The sequence below is a fragment of the Nycticebus coucang genome, chromosome 14 (assembly GCF_027406575.1).
Source record: "Nycticebus coucang isolate mNycCou1 chromosome 14, mNycCou1.pri, whole genome shotgun sequence".
Classification (NCBI taxonomy): Eukaryota; Metazoa; Chordata; class Mammalia; order Primates; family Lorisidae; genus Nycticebus; species Nycticebus coucang.
In genome coordinates this window covers 37,841,479-37,859,487 of record NC_069793.1, presented here as the reverse complement: position 1 = coordinate 37,859,487, position 18,009 = coordinate 37,841,479, and the positions used below count along the sequence as shown (strand labels likewise).

Below are 18,009 nucleotides of genomic sequence, written 5' to 3'. Positions count from 1 at the left end.
CAAGAAATGGTGATAGAAAAACTAGGTTCTGGATCAGATCACATTTGAAAATCTAATCTTAGACTTGCTGTGAGTCAATGAATTTTCCATTGCCTTTAGTCAGACTGCAGTGGACTTTTAGTCACTTGCCCAAAAATTATTTCTTTCTAATACATGACATGGAGTCTGTATCTTTAGATGAGGTAATTGCAGGATGAACACAAATAGTCTTTACCCTTTTTATAATGACTTTATATTTCTATGTGCCTGATCCTCCAATATACAGAAAACTCTTTATGGGCTAAAACATTTTTGTGCTTCATAAGAGGGTCTTTATCCAACAAATGCAATCAGTATGACCTGGTTCTTTGTACCCTCAATGAATGTCCAACAATAATAATAATATAAAAAAAACATTTTGTGCACATCTTTGTAACTGTAGCTAATTTAATGCTACACCTATAAGTAGATTCACTTAATTAAATTGATTAGTAAGTCAGGGAGAGATTGTGGGAGAGATGGAAAGCATCAGTAAATTCCCTTTCTCTTCTTTGGCCATGCAGCCAATTTGAATCCCTCCATTGTCATTTGTGAACGTCCCAAGGGAAAAGGAATAAAGCACTGCAGCTCTTAGATCTAAAAGGCCAGTCTCTCAACTGGAGGAGGCTGCAGTTTTCCACTGGGGTAGACTGAAAATAGGCCTTGATCTTCTAGTTGGCATAAACACTATGAAAACTCCTTTGGTCTATGTTTTCATGATGTCAAGAATCTGGACAAGATTTAAAATGTGCAGTCAATATGCCTCAAAAAAGTCTTCACATATGGTACCACGTTAACGAAAGATCCAGTTACTTAACTGGACTTCTCATTCTATCCAGGAGTTTGGGTTGCTTATGTCAGTGAAAGTGATGACAAGTGCAACAGTCCCCAAACTGAGTAAACTGTGGCTCTGAATGAAACTAGTCTCTTATGACCTGGAAAGGAAGACAGGCCGGGAGCATTGGAAAATCAATGGAGTATTTCCGTTACATTTCAAGGTAGAAAGAGAAACTACCCAAGAAAATAAGTGCTGCCTGCTTTTTTACCCCTTCCCTGTATTCTTCCCTCCACAACCCTATTGCTGTGCAACATACAATGTATCTTATTTGTATATTTATATTAATTTAGTTCTCTGTTTCCCAGAATATCAGCTTCAGGAAAGCAAGGATCTTCTTTATTTGTATTCAGTGCTGTGTTCTCAAACCCTGATACATAATAAATTAAGACATATTCTCAAGACATATCCATTAAACAAATGAATGGACTCTTGAGGAAGGCCATTTTGCCAATGGTAACTCAGAAACTAGAATAACCTGGTGGAAAAAAAAGGTTGGTTTGGTTGTTGGTTGGTTTTTTCCAAATTAAGTTGAAGTCACCCTGTGATGTAATGAGCTCTGACTTAACTACAATCTGTGTGAATATAAACAATTTGCTTAACACTTTGCCACCTCATTTCTCCACCTGGAGAAATGGGGATAACAGTACCAGCCCTATATTCTTAAAAAAGGTTTCGAGTATCTCAAAAGAAGTAATAGCGGGGAAAGTATTAGGTTAAAGATTCAGTGCAGAAGCTTAGCATCATTTCATTAAATTAAACAATGATCTCAGTTGTTCTTCTCCTTGTAAAACTGGCAAAATTCCATTTTTCAGCATCTTTTCTCATATATACCAACAACTATGTATTGATCAATTTTCTATATTCCTATTTAAAGTATTGTCTTTATAAATTTTAAATAATTATTAATTTCCAAACAAAACTGCCATCTCTGACACTTCAGTTTTCTCTTCAAAGTCACATACTTTCTAAAGATAAAAATTTACAGACTCAACAAATTCAACCAGACTGATATTTATTTAGGCATGTGGAATTGCATTTCTCCAGAATAACTATCCCTTCTCCCCAGTAGGTCAATAGCAAACCAGGCTTTCTGCTGTGCAAATTCTATGCATTCTCTTCTCTTTTTCCCCCTTCAAGTTAAATTTTATTTTGCAGGGTCCCCCCCTTCCAGGCTTTAAAAAGAGACCCTGTACCTTTAACAACAGAGACCTGGTGAGAGGTTTCTTTCCAAACTTGTTCCCTGGATTCCAAGTGACGAAATCAGCTGTAATTTGAGAGCACAGAGATTCTCTGGATATCTGTAGCCAAAGGAAAAGCTCCACATTCCCACCCAGTCCAGGAATTGAAATAGTATCAGAGAGCAAGAACCTTTCTCTCCAGCTACACTCTCCGTCTCCCAGGAGCTAGGGGGAACTCCGAGAGCCGGATCCTCGCGGCAGCTTTTGCCAGAGCCCCGGAGCAGGGGTTCCCTGCTCCGCCCGCTAACGGGCAGCCGGGACTGGGCCAGCGGAGTAGCAGCCACCGAGCGGGCGCGCAGCTAGGTGCGTCCCCCGACGCTGGCGTGCACAGCCACATGCAGCCTGCTGGGGACCGGGGGCCAGGGTGCAGCGAGCCGGCCGGGGCAGAGGCGGACGGCGTCTCGGGGAGGCGCTGACTCCCAAGGAGAGCACCCCACATCTGGGCAGAAAGTCTTCTCCTGGGGTCCCCGACCCTTCTGAACGTCCAGAATGGTGTTCCTGAAATTCCTCTGCACGAGTTTGTTATTCGGCCACCTGTGTCAGGGCTACTTCGATGGCCCCCTCTACCCAGAGATGTCCAACGGGACTCTGCACCACTACTTCGTGCCGGATGGGGACTACGAGGAGAACGATGACCCCGAGAAGTGCCAGCTGCTCTTTAGGGTGAGTGAGCACCGGCGCTGCTCGCAGAGGGAGGGGAGCCAGGCCGGCAGCCTGGTGAGCCTCACCCTGCGCGAGGAGTTCACGGTGCTGGGCCGCCAGGTGGAGGACGCTGGGCGCGTGCTGGAGGGCATCAGCAAGAGCATCTCCTACGACCTGGACGGGGAGGAGAGCTACGGCAGATACCTGCGGCGGGAGTCTCACCAGATCGGGGATGCCTACTCCAACTCCGACAAGTCGCTGACCGAGCTGGAGAGCAAGTTCCGGCAGGGTCAGGAGCAGGACAGCCGGCAGGACAGCAGGCTGAACGAGGACTTCCTGGGCATGCTGGTCCACACCAAGTCCCTGCTCAAGGAGACGCTGGACATTTCTGTGGGGCTCAGGGACAAATACGAGCTCCTGGCCCTCACCATCCGGAGCCACGGGACTCGGCTAGGTCGGCTGAAAAACGACTATCTCAAAGTGTAGGTGGGAGGGCGCGGGGCAGGGGATGAAAGATGGGCTACATTCCCCTTATACCTGCTATTTTTTTATATCCAGATTTGCACTTTGAAAATGCATCTGAGGTCATCTTTAAAAAGAAAAAAAGGTTCAGAGTTGAGTAATTTAGTTTTTTGGTTTTGTTTTTGTACATTATTTATGTGATTGTTGCGGATGTATCACCTGGAAAGGACAATTTGACAGCCGTTGCTAGAGAGCTTTGTAACTCTGCAGAGATACCCCCTTCAGCCACATTAAAAAGGACAGTTGATGTGGTAGGGGCTGTTTAAACTTCTGTATCCTAGAGATTCTGTGGAAATAGCGAGAGAGGGTAACGCACAGCTCCTTTCAGCCAGCCTCCAGCCTCCTCTCTGAAAAGCTGTCAAGAGTTGCCTGTTTTTCAAATGAGGTCCAAGGTGCTGCCGGCTCATGGCAGCTGCTTGTTAGATCTTTTCCTTTCCTCTCTTATTTATTAACCATGATTGGAGAGTTGTTTTTGGTTTTGTTTTGTAACAATAGTGTCAAGAAACTCTATGCAAATCGTCCTTTGTGGGGTGAATTGCGAAGTGCCTCTGTGGGTGTGAGTTAAAGCGGCCGGATTTACAGAGCTCGAGCTTTGCAGTGATGGCGCGCTCACGTTGATGCGCGGATTCGCTCTGCCTCGCCTTGTTGGTCTGTGCTTTGTCATCAGGGCTACAGTAAATTACAGAGAAGTGTCCAGATGGCTTCCACACAACCCCACGGGCCTGTCATGTGGGTTACCAATATATTCTTTCTCAATGTATTTGGGGGTTTGCTTCTGTTTGCTCATTGGTCACTTGTACTTCAAGTAGGGAGAGTTCTATTAACTCCTAAGTTTTATTATTCAGCCAATAAATATGTTTTCTTATAATACTGGTTTATTTTCTAATTTACCTCTGTAACTTTCATATTTCAAAAAGGGGTCAGGGCCAAAGCAGAGAGAAGGATGGGATTCCAGCCAGTTTACTTAGAGTATATCATAAAGAAGGCAGAAGGATAGCCTCATATTTGGCAAGTCTCCTCTCTCTGGCCACCCTTACCATCCTCACAAGAAAAAAAAAAATCTAGCCTGTGTCAGAACTTTAAGTTTGATCTCTCCTGGTATGCTTTCAAATTCAAGTTTTCTCCCATAGACTCAACTGGACAAGTTTACGGCAAAGCTCCTATCTTATCTTTCTTCATTATGCAGAGAAACCATTCTATTCTAAGTTCTGAGAACTACAATGATGCTTACTAATTGTGAAGTCAGGTCTACATTATTTAATTAATGGCTTAAAAAGTTGGAAATGACTTTATTTCATGTTTTTTTCCTAGCTAAACCTCCCTCTTATTTTATATATGTTTTTTGTTCACAGACACAAGAAAATAAATACATCTTCATATTTGGTTCTATAAAAATCCATTTATTTCTCTTCCATACATGAGGATGCAAGGCTTTTATTCCTCTGATGTATACAATGTTTTCCCATAACACTAGAAGAAAGCAAGGGCCAGAACAGCAAAGCGACATCCTCAGACAGATGTAACAGCTCAAGTCTCTCAACTCTGATGAGAGGATTTTCCCCAAACTGCCCCTTTTTGAGGATACTGAGAGATGAGAGAAAAGGGGTCCAAGGCCTGAAACTTTGCTTAACTGTCTTATTATTTGAAATAAAAAAGTATACAATACTTAAAATCATTTATAATTCCTTTAGCTCACTTCTAGATTTGTAAGTGGGAAGAAGGTCATTTAAAATAGTTTCTATCTTTATTCCAAAAATATGAGAAAAAAATAACAGCAAAGATGAAGAAGAAGATACTTGGCTTAAATCTTTGTAGTGTGAAGTCACAACCCTTCGTGTCTCAAATGCCTCATAACACTCCCTCCACAGTGGTCATGGCTAACCCAGAAACGTCTCAACTGTCATCTCCTTGATCCTCCCCTAGGAGGGCGCTGGACATGTACTAGCGATGGGAACCTATGTTTTGTGTATTCTTATTTCAATCAATTGGTATTGGCTGCAGTTGCATATGATATTATGTTAAGAAAGATTCAGATGGTGCAGAAGTCAAGTGCTGTCTCTAGTTAGAGATGTCTTCCAGGGGTGCAACAGAGGGAATGGCAACACATCTGCTACTAATTTGAAAACCCTAAAATAGATCATGTATGAGGTTCTTTCCAGCACTAACATGCTATGATTCCTACAAAACCAGAATGAAATTATCTGGCATTGAATCACTCCATTCAAGTCTAGATGTACGGTCAGTAATCCCACAAAGTCTTATGTAAATGGCCTCAGAGGGCAAATAGGAATTCCCAGGTGGGGAGAGGGCCTAGTCCCGGAGTGCCAACCTAGAGGCTAGCTTCACAGGTTTTCAAACCTCCTTATGGCAGGAAGACAGCCCGACTCAGATATTTCCTCCCTGCTTCCTCAGCATTCTCATTGGACTTTGCTGCTCACATACTGACAAAATTTCTCTTAAAGTAGTGATTTGTTATTTTCCTAGACCATGAAATATTTTGAGAATCTGAAGACCACCACCTATTCTGTTGTCTATGGAATCTACTTACAAACACTTCCATGCAATTTAGGACATTCATGATTTTTATAAATATTTGTTGACTATTTAATCTGGGCCAGGCACCGAAGTGGGTTGTGGGTAATTCTGGGATGTTACAAAGCATTGGGACTTCCTCTATGGGTCAAAAGTTTAAAACGCCTTCTGGGGTTTATTTAGAGTAGTAGGAGGCATTTATGTTTGTTGTTATTTTTGTTTGTATGGCAACAATAACAAAACTTTTAGGAAACTCCAGCATTATTGGCAACACGCTGAGCTAAGAACTCTGCCTGGGTCATTTCTCTTAATTCTAACAACAAACTACATGAAGAAAGCATTTTGAAAAGGAAATAATATATGCCAAACACTTAGACTAGTATCTGGGACAAGAGGGAATCCTCAATAAATGTCAGTTGTTGTTATTACTGTTTTTCATTATTGCTATTATTTTTATAACTGAAGTGGGAAAGCCCAGGTACCCTTTTCAAGATTAAAATTGTATGATACCTTATATACGCTCTATGCTCTTAGTTTTAACTGATGATTAGCTAGTGGGATATATGAGAAAATAAAAGAAGAATGTGGAGGGTAGGGATCCACTGGAGCTTTCAGCCTTCCACTCCAAATGTTGCCTGCTATGGGTCAGATTCCTGATAATGTCTAGCAGTCAGAAGCAGAGTGGCTCCTCTGGTTATTGAATTACTCATTGATACTTTCTCTGTGAGATGCATTGTCCAATACTACTAATTCTCACTCTCTCAATCTGACCATGTGAAAGCTTTCACATACCGATCTTAAAGCAGTCTGCAGGTATCAGTCTACCTGGAGCCTGCTGATGAAAGGCTACTTTAGCCTCTGCAACAACCAAGAGAAGCCCACAGATGTTGCCAAAATCCTGCAGGTGCATTATACATGGCAGCACCAAGAAGCTGTCCAGTAGTTTACACACTTTTCATTGCCTTTTAAACTCTCGTTTATAACTCTGCTAAGAAAATGGACTCAAAACTTTCCAACAGGAGCCCTGAAACTTAGGTTATAAACTATTTTTATAGGTTATAAAACTGTCCATGAAACCCATGAACAATATGAAATCAAACTATGGACAAGTATGATCAAATTTCCTTAAGGCATTTTTCAGAGGATTGTTATTAAAATCTTTTTGATATAGAATGTTACTTGGATAAAAAAATAGAAATACAACTACATACATGTAATTTCCAAATGCTTTAATATAAAAGGGAAAACAACTGGAAACATAAGAAGTCTTGGTTAGAAATAGAACACAGAAATGTACAACAATAAATCACCAGTATAGAGAATGGAATACTGTAAATCATTTGGTAATTGTGGAATTGGAGTGGTCCTTAGGAATACTATTTTTAAAGTCAGGATCTTGATGGATATGTCACTCATCAAATATTTTTAATATACCACTATATGAGGTAGCCGGGATAGAGATAGTCATAGATCTGTGAGGAAAATGACAGCTCCACAAAATATTTTGGTACGGCAATGTAGGGTATTGGAGTCCGTACAAGGTTCTTTGGGAGCTCAGCAGGGGTCTAAATTAGAATTGTCTGGAAAGTAGAAAGCAGCGTGTCTTAGTCTGATTTGTACTGCTACAATAGAATGCCTGCGACTGGGTGGTTTATAATGAAGAGAAATGTATTGGCTCACTGTTCTGAAGGCTGGGAAGTCTAAGATCAAGGTACCAGCAACTCAGGACAGCCTTCTTGCTGCAGCTTCACATGATGGATGATAAGAGAGAGAGAGACAGATAGAGAGAAGAGGGGGGGCACACTCACCCTGTTATTCTGGCCACAACCCCATCCACAAGGGTGGAGCCATTTAGACTAATCACCTCATAAGGGTCCCACCTCTTAATATTGTTACCGTGGCAATTAAATTTCTACATGCATTTTGAAGCTGCAAAATATTCAATTATAGCACAGGGTGAATAAAATAAGGATTTGCCCTAATTACATATTCAAGAGATATGGGAGTTTCATTTTTACAGTGAGCATTATTGTTGTTTTGCCTTTTTAATAATGTATGTTTTCTGATTTAAAATGTTAGGTCTGCTGAATGCCAATAACATGGAAAACATGGTAAGGACCGGAAAGGCAAAATAATTCATATTCTCAACTCCTTCTGCCAGTCACCCATTATTTGCATTTTTGGTGTATGTTCTTGTACTTTTCCTGCATGTCTATATATCTGTATCTATATATATATATATATATTGTTTTTCTTTAGAAATGATATAATGAACACACTGTTTCGTTGCCAGTGTCTATTTTAGGTGTTAAATGTGTTTAATTGTATCAATCTTTTTAAAATGCTTAGAGTACCCACAATGTGTCAGACAGTGGAAGCCCTGGATTCTAGATCTTTCCCCACAGTGTGTTAACTGTATAACTTTGAAAGAGTTCCTTAAAGTTACTTTGTTTGAAACTTGAAGATAGTAATAGCTCCTCTTTATTGAGCAGGCACTGCTCCATGTGTTTTCCACGTATTATTTTATATAATCCTCCTAGGGTTATATTTCAAGTAAATATTATATTGTCTGAATTTTTCCAGGTGGGGAAACTGAGACACAAAGGAGCTAAGTGATTTGCCCAAGATTTCACAGCAAGACAGGAACAGAGCCAAGAATCAAACACAGATGATCTGACCCCTGTAGTTCTCTACTAACTACAAAACGATGCTTTCCCTTTCTGAAGGCAGGCGATCAGACACATGATTTGTTAACTTGCTTCCTATTCTACAATCTATGATAAAGGGCCTGCGAAATGAATATCTTCATTACATGATTTCCTTAACTGAAAAAATTCAAACCCAAGTTTTCTCAAAGAAATTTCTTTCTCTGCTTGATTTTGTGCGAGTAAATATGAATTCCTCACACCTGTATGTGTTGTTCTGTAGTTCGTTGCCTAAGAGCAACTGGCTTCTTGTTACATTTTCCAAGCACTTCTGCATGTCTTATCACATTGACTATAACAATTTTTTCATAGATGCTAAACTAGCAAGGGCTGTTCATGGTATTCACCTTTTGGCAGGTTGTGGCCTAATTATTATGGCTACCAAGTTATTCCATCAGTACTTTCTGAATTCAGGTATAAAGATTTCTTGTCCATGCAGCCCTCCCAAACTAAGAAACACGTGCTAATAGATAAGAAAGTTTAAAAAGGCCTCTCTGAGTAAACAGTAGATATTTGAATTGAGCCTTAAACTTTAGCAGATGCCAAAAATGTAAATGTCCAAGGGAAGAGTATTCCTGGTATCAGGACAACAAGTACAAAGTCTATCAAGCAGAGACAACTTTATATGTTTGAGAGAAGAAAATTTTTAGAAGAAAGGAAAAGCAAAAACAAAACAACATACTGGGACCATGGCAGAATCAACCAGAGAAAGAGTGAAATAATTTGAGTTGAGAGGAGAAATGTGTCCAGAGAATGGAGGAACTAGATGGTCATCGTAATAAATTTATATCTTGTTCTAATTTCAATAAAAGGCATTGGTGGGGGTGAAGGGGTCTAAGCAGAAAGACATGATCTGCTTTACAAAAAAGACCACTATGGAAGGACACTAGTCTGCAGGGAAGCAAGAGTGGGAGCAGGAAAGCCACTTGGTCAGGTAGTTACTAGGTCATGTCGATTATAGATGGCAGAGGCACCGTCTAAGGTAGTAGTCATGAAAATGACAGGAACTGGTCTTCATCTTGCACAGACATGCCCCATGGTTGCTTTTATCTGAGAAAAACACATGGCATTCTTCCCTACCTTCTCTTACCTTGATCCAGTTCTCTAACTCTGATTCTTCTCCTCCTCCCCCTTTGGATTTGATGTTAGCCTTGCCTTCCTCACATTCCTGATCACCTTGCCTTCTATGCTGTCAAGATATCTGGATATGTATGAATGGAATTTAGCTGCTCTTTCCAATTACATAAGCTAATATTTGAGCTCCATGTGACTCTTCTGGTTCTAAGCTCCAATTCTGTCCCACCAGCCAAAGCCCTATCTACCCTATTTGATGGGTTAGAATAGACAGACCTATGAAGGTGGCGATTGGCACTCAACCATAGGCATGCCTCATATAATTTGCTATTGCACAGAAACAACTGTGATCACACTGACATTTACTCATCTTCCCTTTATCAGTGTCATCACTGCATCTCTATTTGTTCCACATTTTTCTTCACAAGAGCTTATTTACAGAAGCTATATCTAGATATAAAAATATCCTCTTGAGGATTTCCAAGGACTTCAGAATTTTGCTTTGCCTTGTATTTAATAAGGGCATGTGACATTCTATTTTGACTCTAGCAAGCATTTACTTTGATGGCTTGTATATTTCACCATTTCCCTCTTGCTTTTCCATGAAAAACAGAAGATATTTTGTATGTCAACAGCTTGCTGTTTACAGAAAGGAACCTGACAGCCATGATTAATGAGGCCAAGTCTCCATGCTCCAGGGCTAGCAGAGATGGCTTGCATTTTCCAGTTGTGAAAAGTTTCCTCCTGCAGGCAGTTAAAGAAATGTGTTTCCCTAACATCTTCTCTTGCTTTGAACTTTTCCCAACTCTCATCCCAAGACCAAGCAAATGTGGGCACTCCACTCAACTTTCAAAATGTAGGTTTTGCTGGCAATCCCACTGAGTCAACCACTAACATTTTCCACAAGATTCTACTACAGAAAACATTATAAAGAGTGGAAAACCTAATAGGTTCATATTATTTTGACTTGCATGTTTGCCTACCCTTCAAGCATGAGTTTTCTCCTTCCCTTCTCTCCTTCCCGCTTCCCTCCTCCTTTGTTTTCTTTCCTTCCTTGCTTCGAGACAGTACAGAGGATGAGACATGGAGACACAACCCAATTCACACTGTGCCTCTGCAGCTTATTAGCTGGGGAATCCAAGGAAATTGTGTAACCTTTTGGAGCCTAAAACACATAGTAGGGAATATGACACATACTTTGCAGGGGGGTTGTAAGGATTTAATAAGCCACCGTGAAAAGGGCTTGTTATAAGACTGAGAAAAAGTGTTACTATTCTCACACAGTCTGGTAATGTGTAATTACCAGGAGCCTCTTTTAAGAAGAGATACCTTGAATGCTCTTTGATTGAAATAAGAAAGTTTGTGTTTCAAATGAGACTTACCCATTCTATGTATTTCCTATGAAACAATCTTGACTTCCTCATTCTAGGTGGCCTCTTCAGAAGCCAAAGGTAGGTTTGTTCCCTCTGATGTAAGAGAAATTTCTATATGCTACAAATTTCTATTTGGGCCAAGAGAATGGAAACTGCAGCAAAAAAACAGAAAATAGGCTTACCTTTTATTGACACATGTTAACAAGGCCTTTGCTTTATGTTTTGGCATGGAGGTGATACAAATTAAAGAAACTTGGGAACTCCAGTAGACAGACAACTACAGCCAGAAAACTCTCAAAACTTTGCAAAAAGTTGCCAAGTGAAAGAGAATAAGAATATTGATTCCTAATATTTACTGCAAACTAACTACATATTAGATCCCGGGTACCTTGGAAAAGTACAGATTTTAGGCCTGTAAGACTGAAGCCAGGCCTCAGTTGTGATGACAGTCTTGAAGTCAGCTCAATATGGAAGGCATTAGAGTGACAATATGAACCTTTTCATGCAACCTCAGACACTGACTGTATGATTTTGTGCCCTTAACTGCCTTGTATGACTCTGTATTCTCCAGGTCAAGAGCTTGCCAGGGCTGATAGGCTAACCTGTTGCAAGCCTTGCTCCAGCTCTGAGGTATATGGGCTTCACTGAGAGTACCTAGGGATACTTTCATGTAACTTTGAAGACTTTCCTGAAGTGAGGAAGTGGCTTGGTAATTCTGCAGCTTACTTGCTTCTCCCAATGCAACCTTTACCTGGTGTGCAAGGGAAGAGGACTCTTCTTAGTTGAACAAAGACTCAGGACAGGTCATGATGGTCCCTCTAATATTCACCAAAAGAGAATTGAACATGTATCCTCTTCAGTGCAAAAGCAAGCAGTCTGACCCAGTGAACACATATCCATGCTTATATTTAGCTGTAAATATAAGGAATAAATCATCATAGTTATTTTCTAAATTAAAGGCATTTGGTCACTCAAAAAATCAGAAAAAGAACAATCTTCAACTGTTGAGTTCAAACAAAAACTCATTCAGGATTAGAAATTGACAAAGGCCGTATTAATGATAAACAAGCATCTCATAATCATATTTTCCAAAGACTCTCTGATTTCAAAGACTTTCATTATAGTAAAAATTGCTGTGAAAAATCTGGACTGATAGGTCACAAAGGCAGCAGAATACAATAGGATTTCAGGTTTTAACGGCTTTCCCATTTCCTCTGCAAAATTTTACCATTACCAAAATATGTAACTGCTTTTGCCTTTAAAATGTGTTTTACCAAAAAAAAAAAAAAAAAAAAAATTTTCTAAAGGGCTATTTATTCATTCATCTATTCATTCAACAAATGTTTATAAAGCACCTACTATGTGCAATTGCTGTGCTAGACTCAGAGGATAATATAGTAACAACAATAAAATAGACAACATTTTTATACTACTTATTATGTGCCAGAGTATATCACGTATATTTAACACAGGTAATCCTTGCAACAGCCTTTTACAAGGGTTGCTTGTACATTACTCACCTAACCTGTCTAGAATGTCACCTGAAGTCAATGCCAACCCTTCTCTGTTGTTCTTCCTAATTTCCAGCCTTCTCACAGTCCTGTCACTGGCTATCAGTCTCTGCTGACTAGTCTAGCCCGCCCTGCCCTCTAATGGAACTATAATTCTGAAAGGACTAAGATCTTCCAATCAAGAGTCTGGGTATGAATCGGGACAGTTCTTCCTCAGTGATGGCAGCAGATAAATAAAAAATTTTGGATTAAACCAAAAAAGGAATAAGAGTAATTACTAAGAGAAGACCTTGACTCCAGGCTCAAGTCTCCAAGATTAAGCCAGCCAACCTGAGGATAAAAGATTTCAACATTTTATTAACCTCTGTCAGGCTAAAATCGTAATAAAACTATACTTGTACTTACATCCCTAGATACAGCTTTGGCCCTGAGCATTACATGGTCTGGGAACATTGGAGATAGGAGTATTAACAAATGGAGAGGCTAGGGCCTAAACAGGTGAAGAAACTTATTCCAGTTCCTATAAACTCTTGACCAGAGAATCATCACAGAATCACAAATCCAGAGGGCTAAGCTCCTTCTGTTCACCTACTCATCAGCTGCCTCAATTCTCCCTATAAAAAACAGCCCTGTCAAGTGATTATACAGCACATCCTTGAGGTCTTCAAATTATGGGGTACCCCCTTCTCTCTGAGAGAATGCATTCATTTGTTAGAGAGTTCCAACTCATAAAACTCCCTTTACCTTTTGAACAGAATTATCTCTCCGTGTATCTCCTACCCTTCAGCCCCCATTTATCCCTTTTCCACATCAAGTTAATCAAATATCTGGTAGCTCTTTTGCCAGGCTCAACATCCCCACTTCCTTCTAGCCTTCCTTATACAATAGCCATAAACAATAGCGCAGCTGGCCCAGGTATTGTTGGTTTATTACTAGGAAGAAATGATTTACAGTGGCTAAAAGCACAGGCTTTGCAGACAGACAACCCCCCTCCAGGGTTGAATTTCAGTTCTATACTCATATTAATGTACAAGAGAGGTCTACTTTCTCTGACCATATGTTGGGTCTCTTTTATATAAATCGGTAATGATATTTACCTTGTAGGTTTATTCAAGTGAATAAATGAAATAATCTAAGTAAAATGTCTAACACCATGTCCTGCACTTTTTTTTTTTTTTTTTTTTTTGCAGTTTTGGCTGGGGCCGGGTTTGAACCCACCACCCCCGGTATATAGGGCTGGTGCCCTACTCCTTGAGCCACAGGCGCTGCCCCATGTCCTGCACTTTGCAGGAACTCAACAAATTTATTTGAATAGATGAATAAATGAGCTCTAGTTGGGTGCTTTGTCTAACGCTGGCACTAATAAGTAGCTTTTTTAGAATGAATAACAAAGTTGGAGAAGACCCTGTATGGGGAAAGTCTCAAAAGAAAAACCGAAGCCAGAGGTAAGACACTTCCTACTAGGGCACCTTCAGTCCTTTCTGGGTGTCACAAGTTCACTGACCATCTGATGAGCAGTTTGCTTCCCTCTCGCTGCTGTGCTCAGGAAGGGGACTTAAATTGAAGTCCCTTTCAACTAACTCCTTCTTCATAAAGGACTGACCTCAAATGAATTTGAAAGCCCAAATACTCACTAAGTTATTTTGAGAGTGGGATAAACTGTACTTTATATTTTTTCTCCCTTTACACACACACACACACACACAAAAAAAAAAAAAAAACCAGTTGAACAGACTTTCCTAACTCTTTCCCAGAAGCTTCATGTTTGCTGTGAGCTCAGCCCTGGAAGGTCTTACTCTTGAGAGGAAGGCCTGACAAAGTCATCAGAGGCAAGTGAAAACCCTGGATGGAAACACACAGGGAAAATGGAAATTCAATTGGCCTTTTCTCCCAGGTGATCCATCTTTTAATAACAGGAAGATGAAACCAAAGCAAGCTGTCTCAAGGATAATATCTCCTAAATCATTATAAACTTAAATATAGTTTCAAGGAGCAGTTTTTGGACACTGCCTGCCTTGCCTTGAATCACAGCTCCCCTTCTTCTTCTACGGCCTATCTGTGGCAAGTAACTTTAACTCCCTGGGCCTCAGTTTTCTCCCCTCTAAAATGAAGATGATGTCCCTTACCTTATAGGATTTTAAAGAGGAAGAAATGAGACAGTCCAGGTTGTATACAGTCTGGTGTTTCATTAGGTGGAAAGCAATGCACAGCAAGCAATCTCTATCCTATTCACTTGAAGGGGTCAAATGATAAATAACCGGAGTCCACACTTTTCTCTTCCCCCTTCTCCTCCTCATGCAATCTCCCTCTTGGCTTTTGGTAAAAAAGACAAAAACTACATGAACACATTATTCATCTCACTTACCAACAAAAAATTTATGCAAGAGGAAAAACCAAATGCATCAGAGAAAGAGCAAGACATGGAATTAAAAGAGTAGAAGCCTGGGATGCTGCTGAGGATCCTGCAGTATTTAGGACAAAAAATTACCCAGCCCAGAATGTCAATAGTGTTGGGGTTGAAAAACACTGGTCTAGAATATGTAAAACATAAGAGAGTCGTGGTACAAGGGAGAAGTAATAATTAGATCAGAGGTCTTAAATACCAGGCTAAGATTTATTCCCCAAAGTCATGGGTGTGTTATAGGATTCAAGGCATGAAGAAATAGACTTTAGAAAGATTTGTATAGCATTGTGTCTAATACATTGGAATGCAGAAGTACTAGAGAGTTCCAGGCATCCCGAAGCAAATCTACATATTTTATATAGTATTGTGGTTAGAATGCCCCAACATCTGGTTGAAAACTGAAAGCATCTATTGACAGGCTAATTTTATCTTCTTGGCTTCAAAGAAACAAAAAAGGCTTGATTTCTGGTTTCTTCATTGATGAGGGCTTCCTCTATACTTTCACAAGACAATGAAAGGGGACAAAGGGAGTTGATTTAGTCTAACTAATAGTTTGGCATGTTGCAGACAAAACATTTGGGGCTTTCACGTCTCATTTGGTGGTTTTGACATGGAGGAAATGTAATCATTGTTTGATGCTTACTAGTCATCTTTGTAAACCCACCTGATCATAGGGTAGAATCAACTGGTCCTGAAATAAAGAATTATAGGTATACATATTTAACCTGAAAGAGCATTGGTTATAGAAAAAATTAACTCGAGTTGAAAATTATGAACTCACAGGTAAATTTCACTCATACCTCCTTGAGTTTGTTCATGTTCAAATGCCCTAAGTTGCCTTGTACACCTCTCTAAGTTGCCTTGACTCATCAAAGCATTGGGTCAAGCCACATTCCATAGACCAGGGAGAAATCTGCCTAGGAGAAAGGGGCTCTTTTTCCTTCACACATGAATTTGGCTGTCTACTTGCCAAACCATGTACCCCAAGAGGATGTATCCTACCCAGAAGAGAGTGGTATAATTCATTGATAATTTTTTTAATTTCTCTGCCAAGAGGAGACTCTTTGTTTTAATTCATCTTAAGGGAGTGAATACAAGCCAGTGAAAGTCGTGATTCCTTTTTTCTGCCTGTCCAAATTCTACACAGCTTTCTAAGCTCTGCTGCTCTTACCTCCTAAAGTCTCTCCTGGGCTTACTGTCCATGGTGATACAATGCATGACAAGTTTGACTGAATCAAAGAATTATACGATCCATTAGGAATGCCTTTCATGATCGTAAGATGGGAAGAAAGTGATAGATAAACCAAGTATTTGCTTTCCTCATCCTTTCCTTTATTGACACTATTGTGCATCTAGGGCTAGGGCTAGAAATTGGTATTATAGTAGTAAATAACAGTAGTGGACAACAATACATATTACCCCTGTTTTATTAGAGCTTAAAGTCTGGCATAAATGGTGATTAAGCAAATAATCATCTACCCTATAAAAGATAGCCACAAAGCTTTTGCTGCTTCATCCATCTGGAGGTGCCATCTAATTTCATCCTTTTCAGTCTGGATGGCCTTGGGATTTACTTTCACTAATAGAATGTTATAGAAGTGGCACTGGGCCAGCTCTTGACCCAAACTTTAAAAAGCCTGGAAGCTGTTTCCTTTGTATTAGATGCTGGTCACTAAGGTATAAAGAACATTGGGTTAGAATTCCAAAAACAAGAATCGACATAGATTCTTGGGTTAGAATTCCACAAGACCCAGGAAAGACAAAGGCCATGCTGAACAAGCCAAGGTCAAAAGAGTCCCCAGATAAATGTAGCTTCATGAGTTAACTCAATCTCCACAACGTGGGGCAGAAGCTAAACACCCAGCTAAACATAATCAACTTAAAGAATTGTGGAAATTTTATACTATTATCATTTTAAAGCATGAAATATGGGGGGTTATTTGTATGCAGCAATGGATAGCTAAAAGACATCTAAAGTAATTCTACACTGCATTCCCCTTTCCATCACATTGCCCTGTTTTAACTTCTTTATAACTGTTATAACTACCTAAAACTATTTTATTTATTTCTCTTTTGTCTGTCTTCCCAAAAGGAGAGAAATTTTGGGAGGCACACTGTCTGTACTATTTACTGCTGTGACTCCTTTGTCTAGAACAAAACAGATGCTCAGTAAATCTCTGTAGATTAATAAATAGCTGGATAATTGCAACTATGACAGATGCAGTAACTGAGAAGTAGATATAGCTATAACAGTTCCTAATTTAAGGAGATTAGATTTGGGGAAGGGAATTCAGGTAAGGGAAGGTTGGTTTTGATAAAATCTCCATGTTATACCCAGGATTAGAATGAGAAAATTATTTCTTTTTTTTTAATATAACTTTTTATTTATTTATTTTTTATTAAGTCAAATACACCTAGATCATGAATACATTTATGCATATGTGGAATACAATGTTGATTTTTTTTTATACAATCTGACATGGGTTAGATCAAACCAATCAACATAGCTTTCATCTCATTTACTTGATTATTCTGCTAAGACATTTATGTTCTACACTTGACAGATTTGACTTGTCATATGCTCCATAGTTGTGGTCCCGCCTTTTACCCTCCCTCTGTCAAACATTCCCTATCCCCTCCCTTCCCACTCTCTTTCTCTCCTTCATCTTGGGCTATAGTTGTGTTCTATCTTTCATAAGAAAGTGTGAGTAAATATAAGTAGGTTCCATAGAAGTACTGAGTACATTGAATACTTTTTCCTCCACTCTTGAGACACTTTACTCAGGAGAATATGTTCTAGATCCCTCCATGTTAACATAAAAGAGGTAAAGCCTCCATCTTTTTTAAGGTTGCATAGTATTCCATGGTATATTATATATCACAATTTATTAACCCACTCATGGGAGTTACTGTTAAGTTAACCATTCCCCTATAAGTGATTTTATCACTTTAAATGTTCTGTGGTGGCAAAGGAAAGAAAAAAATTGACAAATGTTTTTAGAGCAACTTGCTGAGGATCTGGCTGCTAATTCCTATTTAATTAACTAGGTAAAGAGTCTCCTGAATTGTAACAACATTAATTTTACAAAAACTACTCAAGAGAAAAGGCGTAAAGTCTACTCTGTTCCTTAGCTAGAAATAAATCTACATTA

At 39.6% G+C, this 18,009-nt stretch overlaps 1 protein-coding gene across 1 annotated transcript; it reads left to right on the top strand.

Moving 5' to 3' along the window:
* The first annotated feature begins 2,551 nt into the window (after positions 1-2,551).
* FIBIN (fin bud initiation factor homolog) lies at positions 2,552-4,717 on the top strand. The gene has a single exon (XM_053561412.1). The coding sequence runs from the start codon at positions 2,584-2,586 to the stop codon at positions 3,220-3,222; it is 639 nt and encodes a 212-aa protein (XP_053417387.1). The 5' UTR covers positions 2,552-2,583; the 3' UTR covers positions 3,223-4,717.
* Positions 4,718-18,009: the final 13,292 nt, after the last annotated feature.

Excerpts from the sequence above, each read along its gene's own strand:
- FIBIN (XM_053561412.1), top strand. The coding sequence starts at position 2,584 with ATGGTGTTCCTGAAATTCCTCTGCACGAGTTTGTTATTCGGCCACCTG.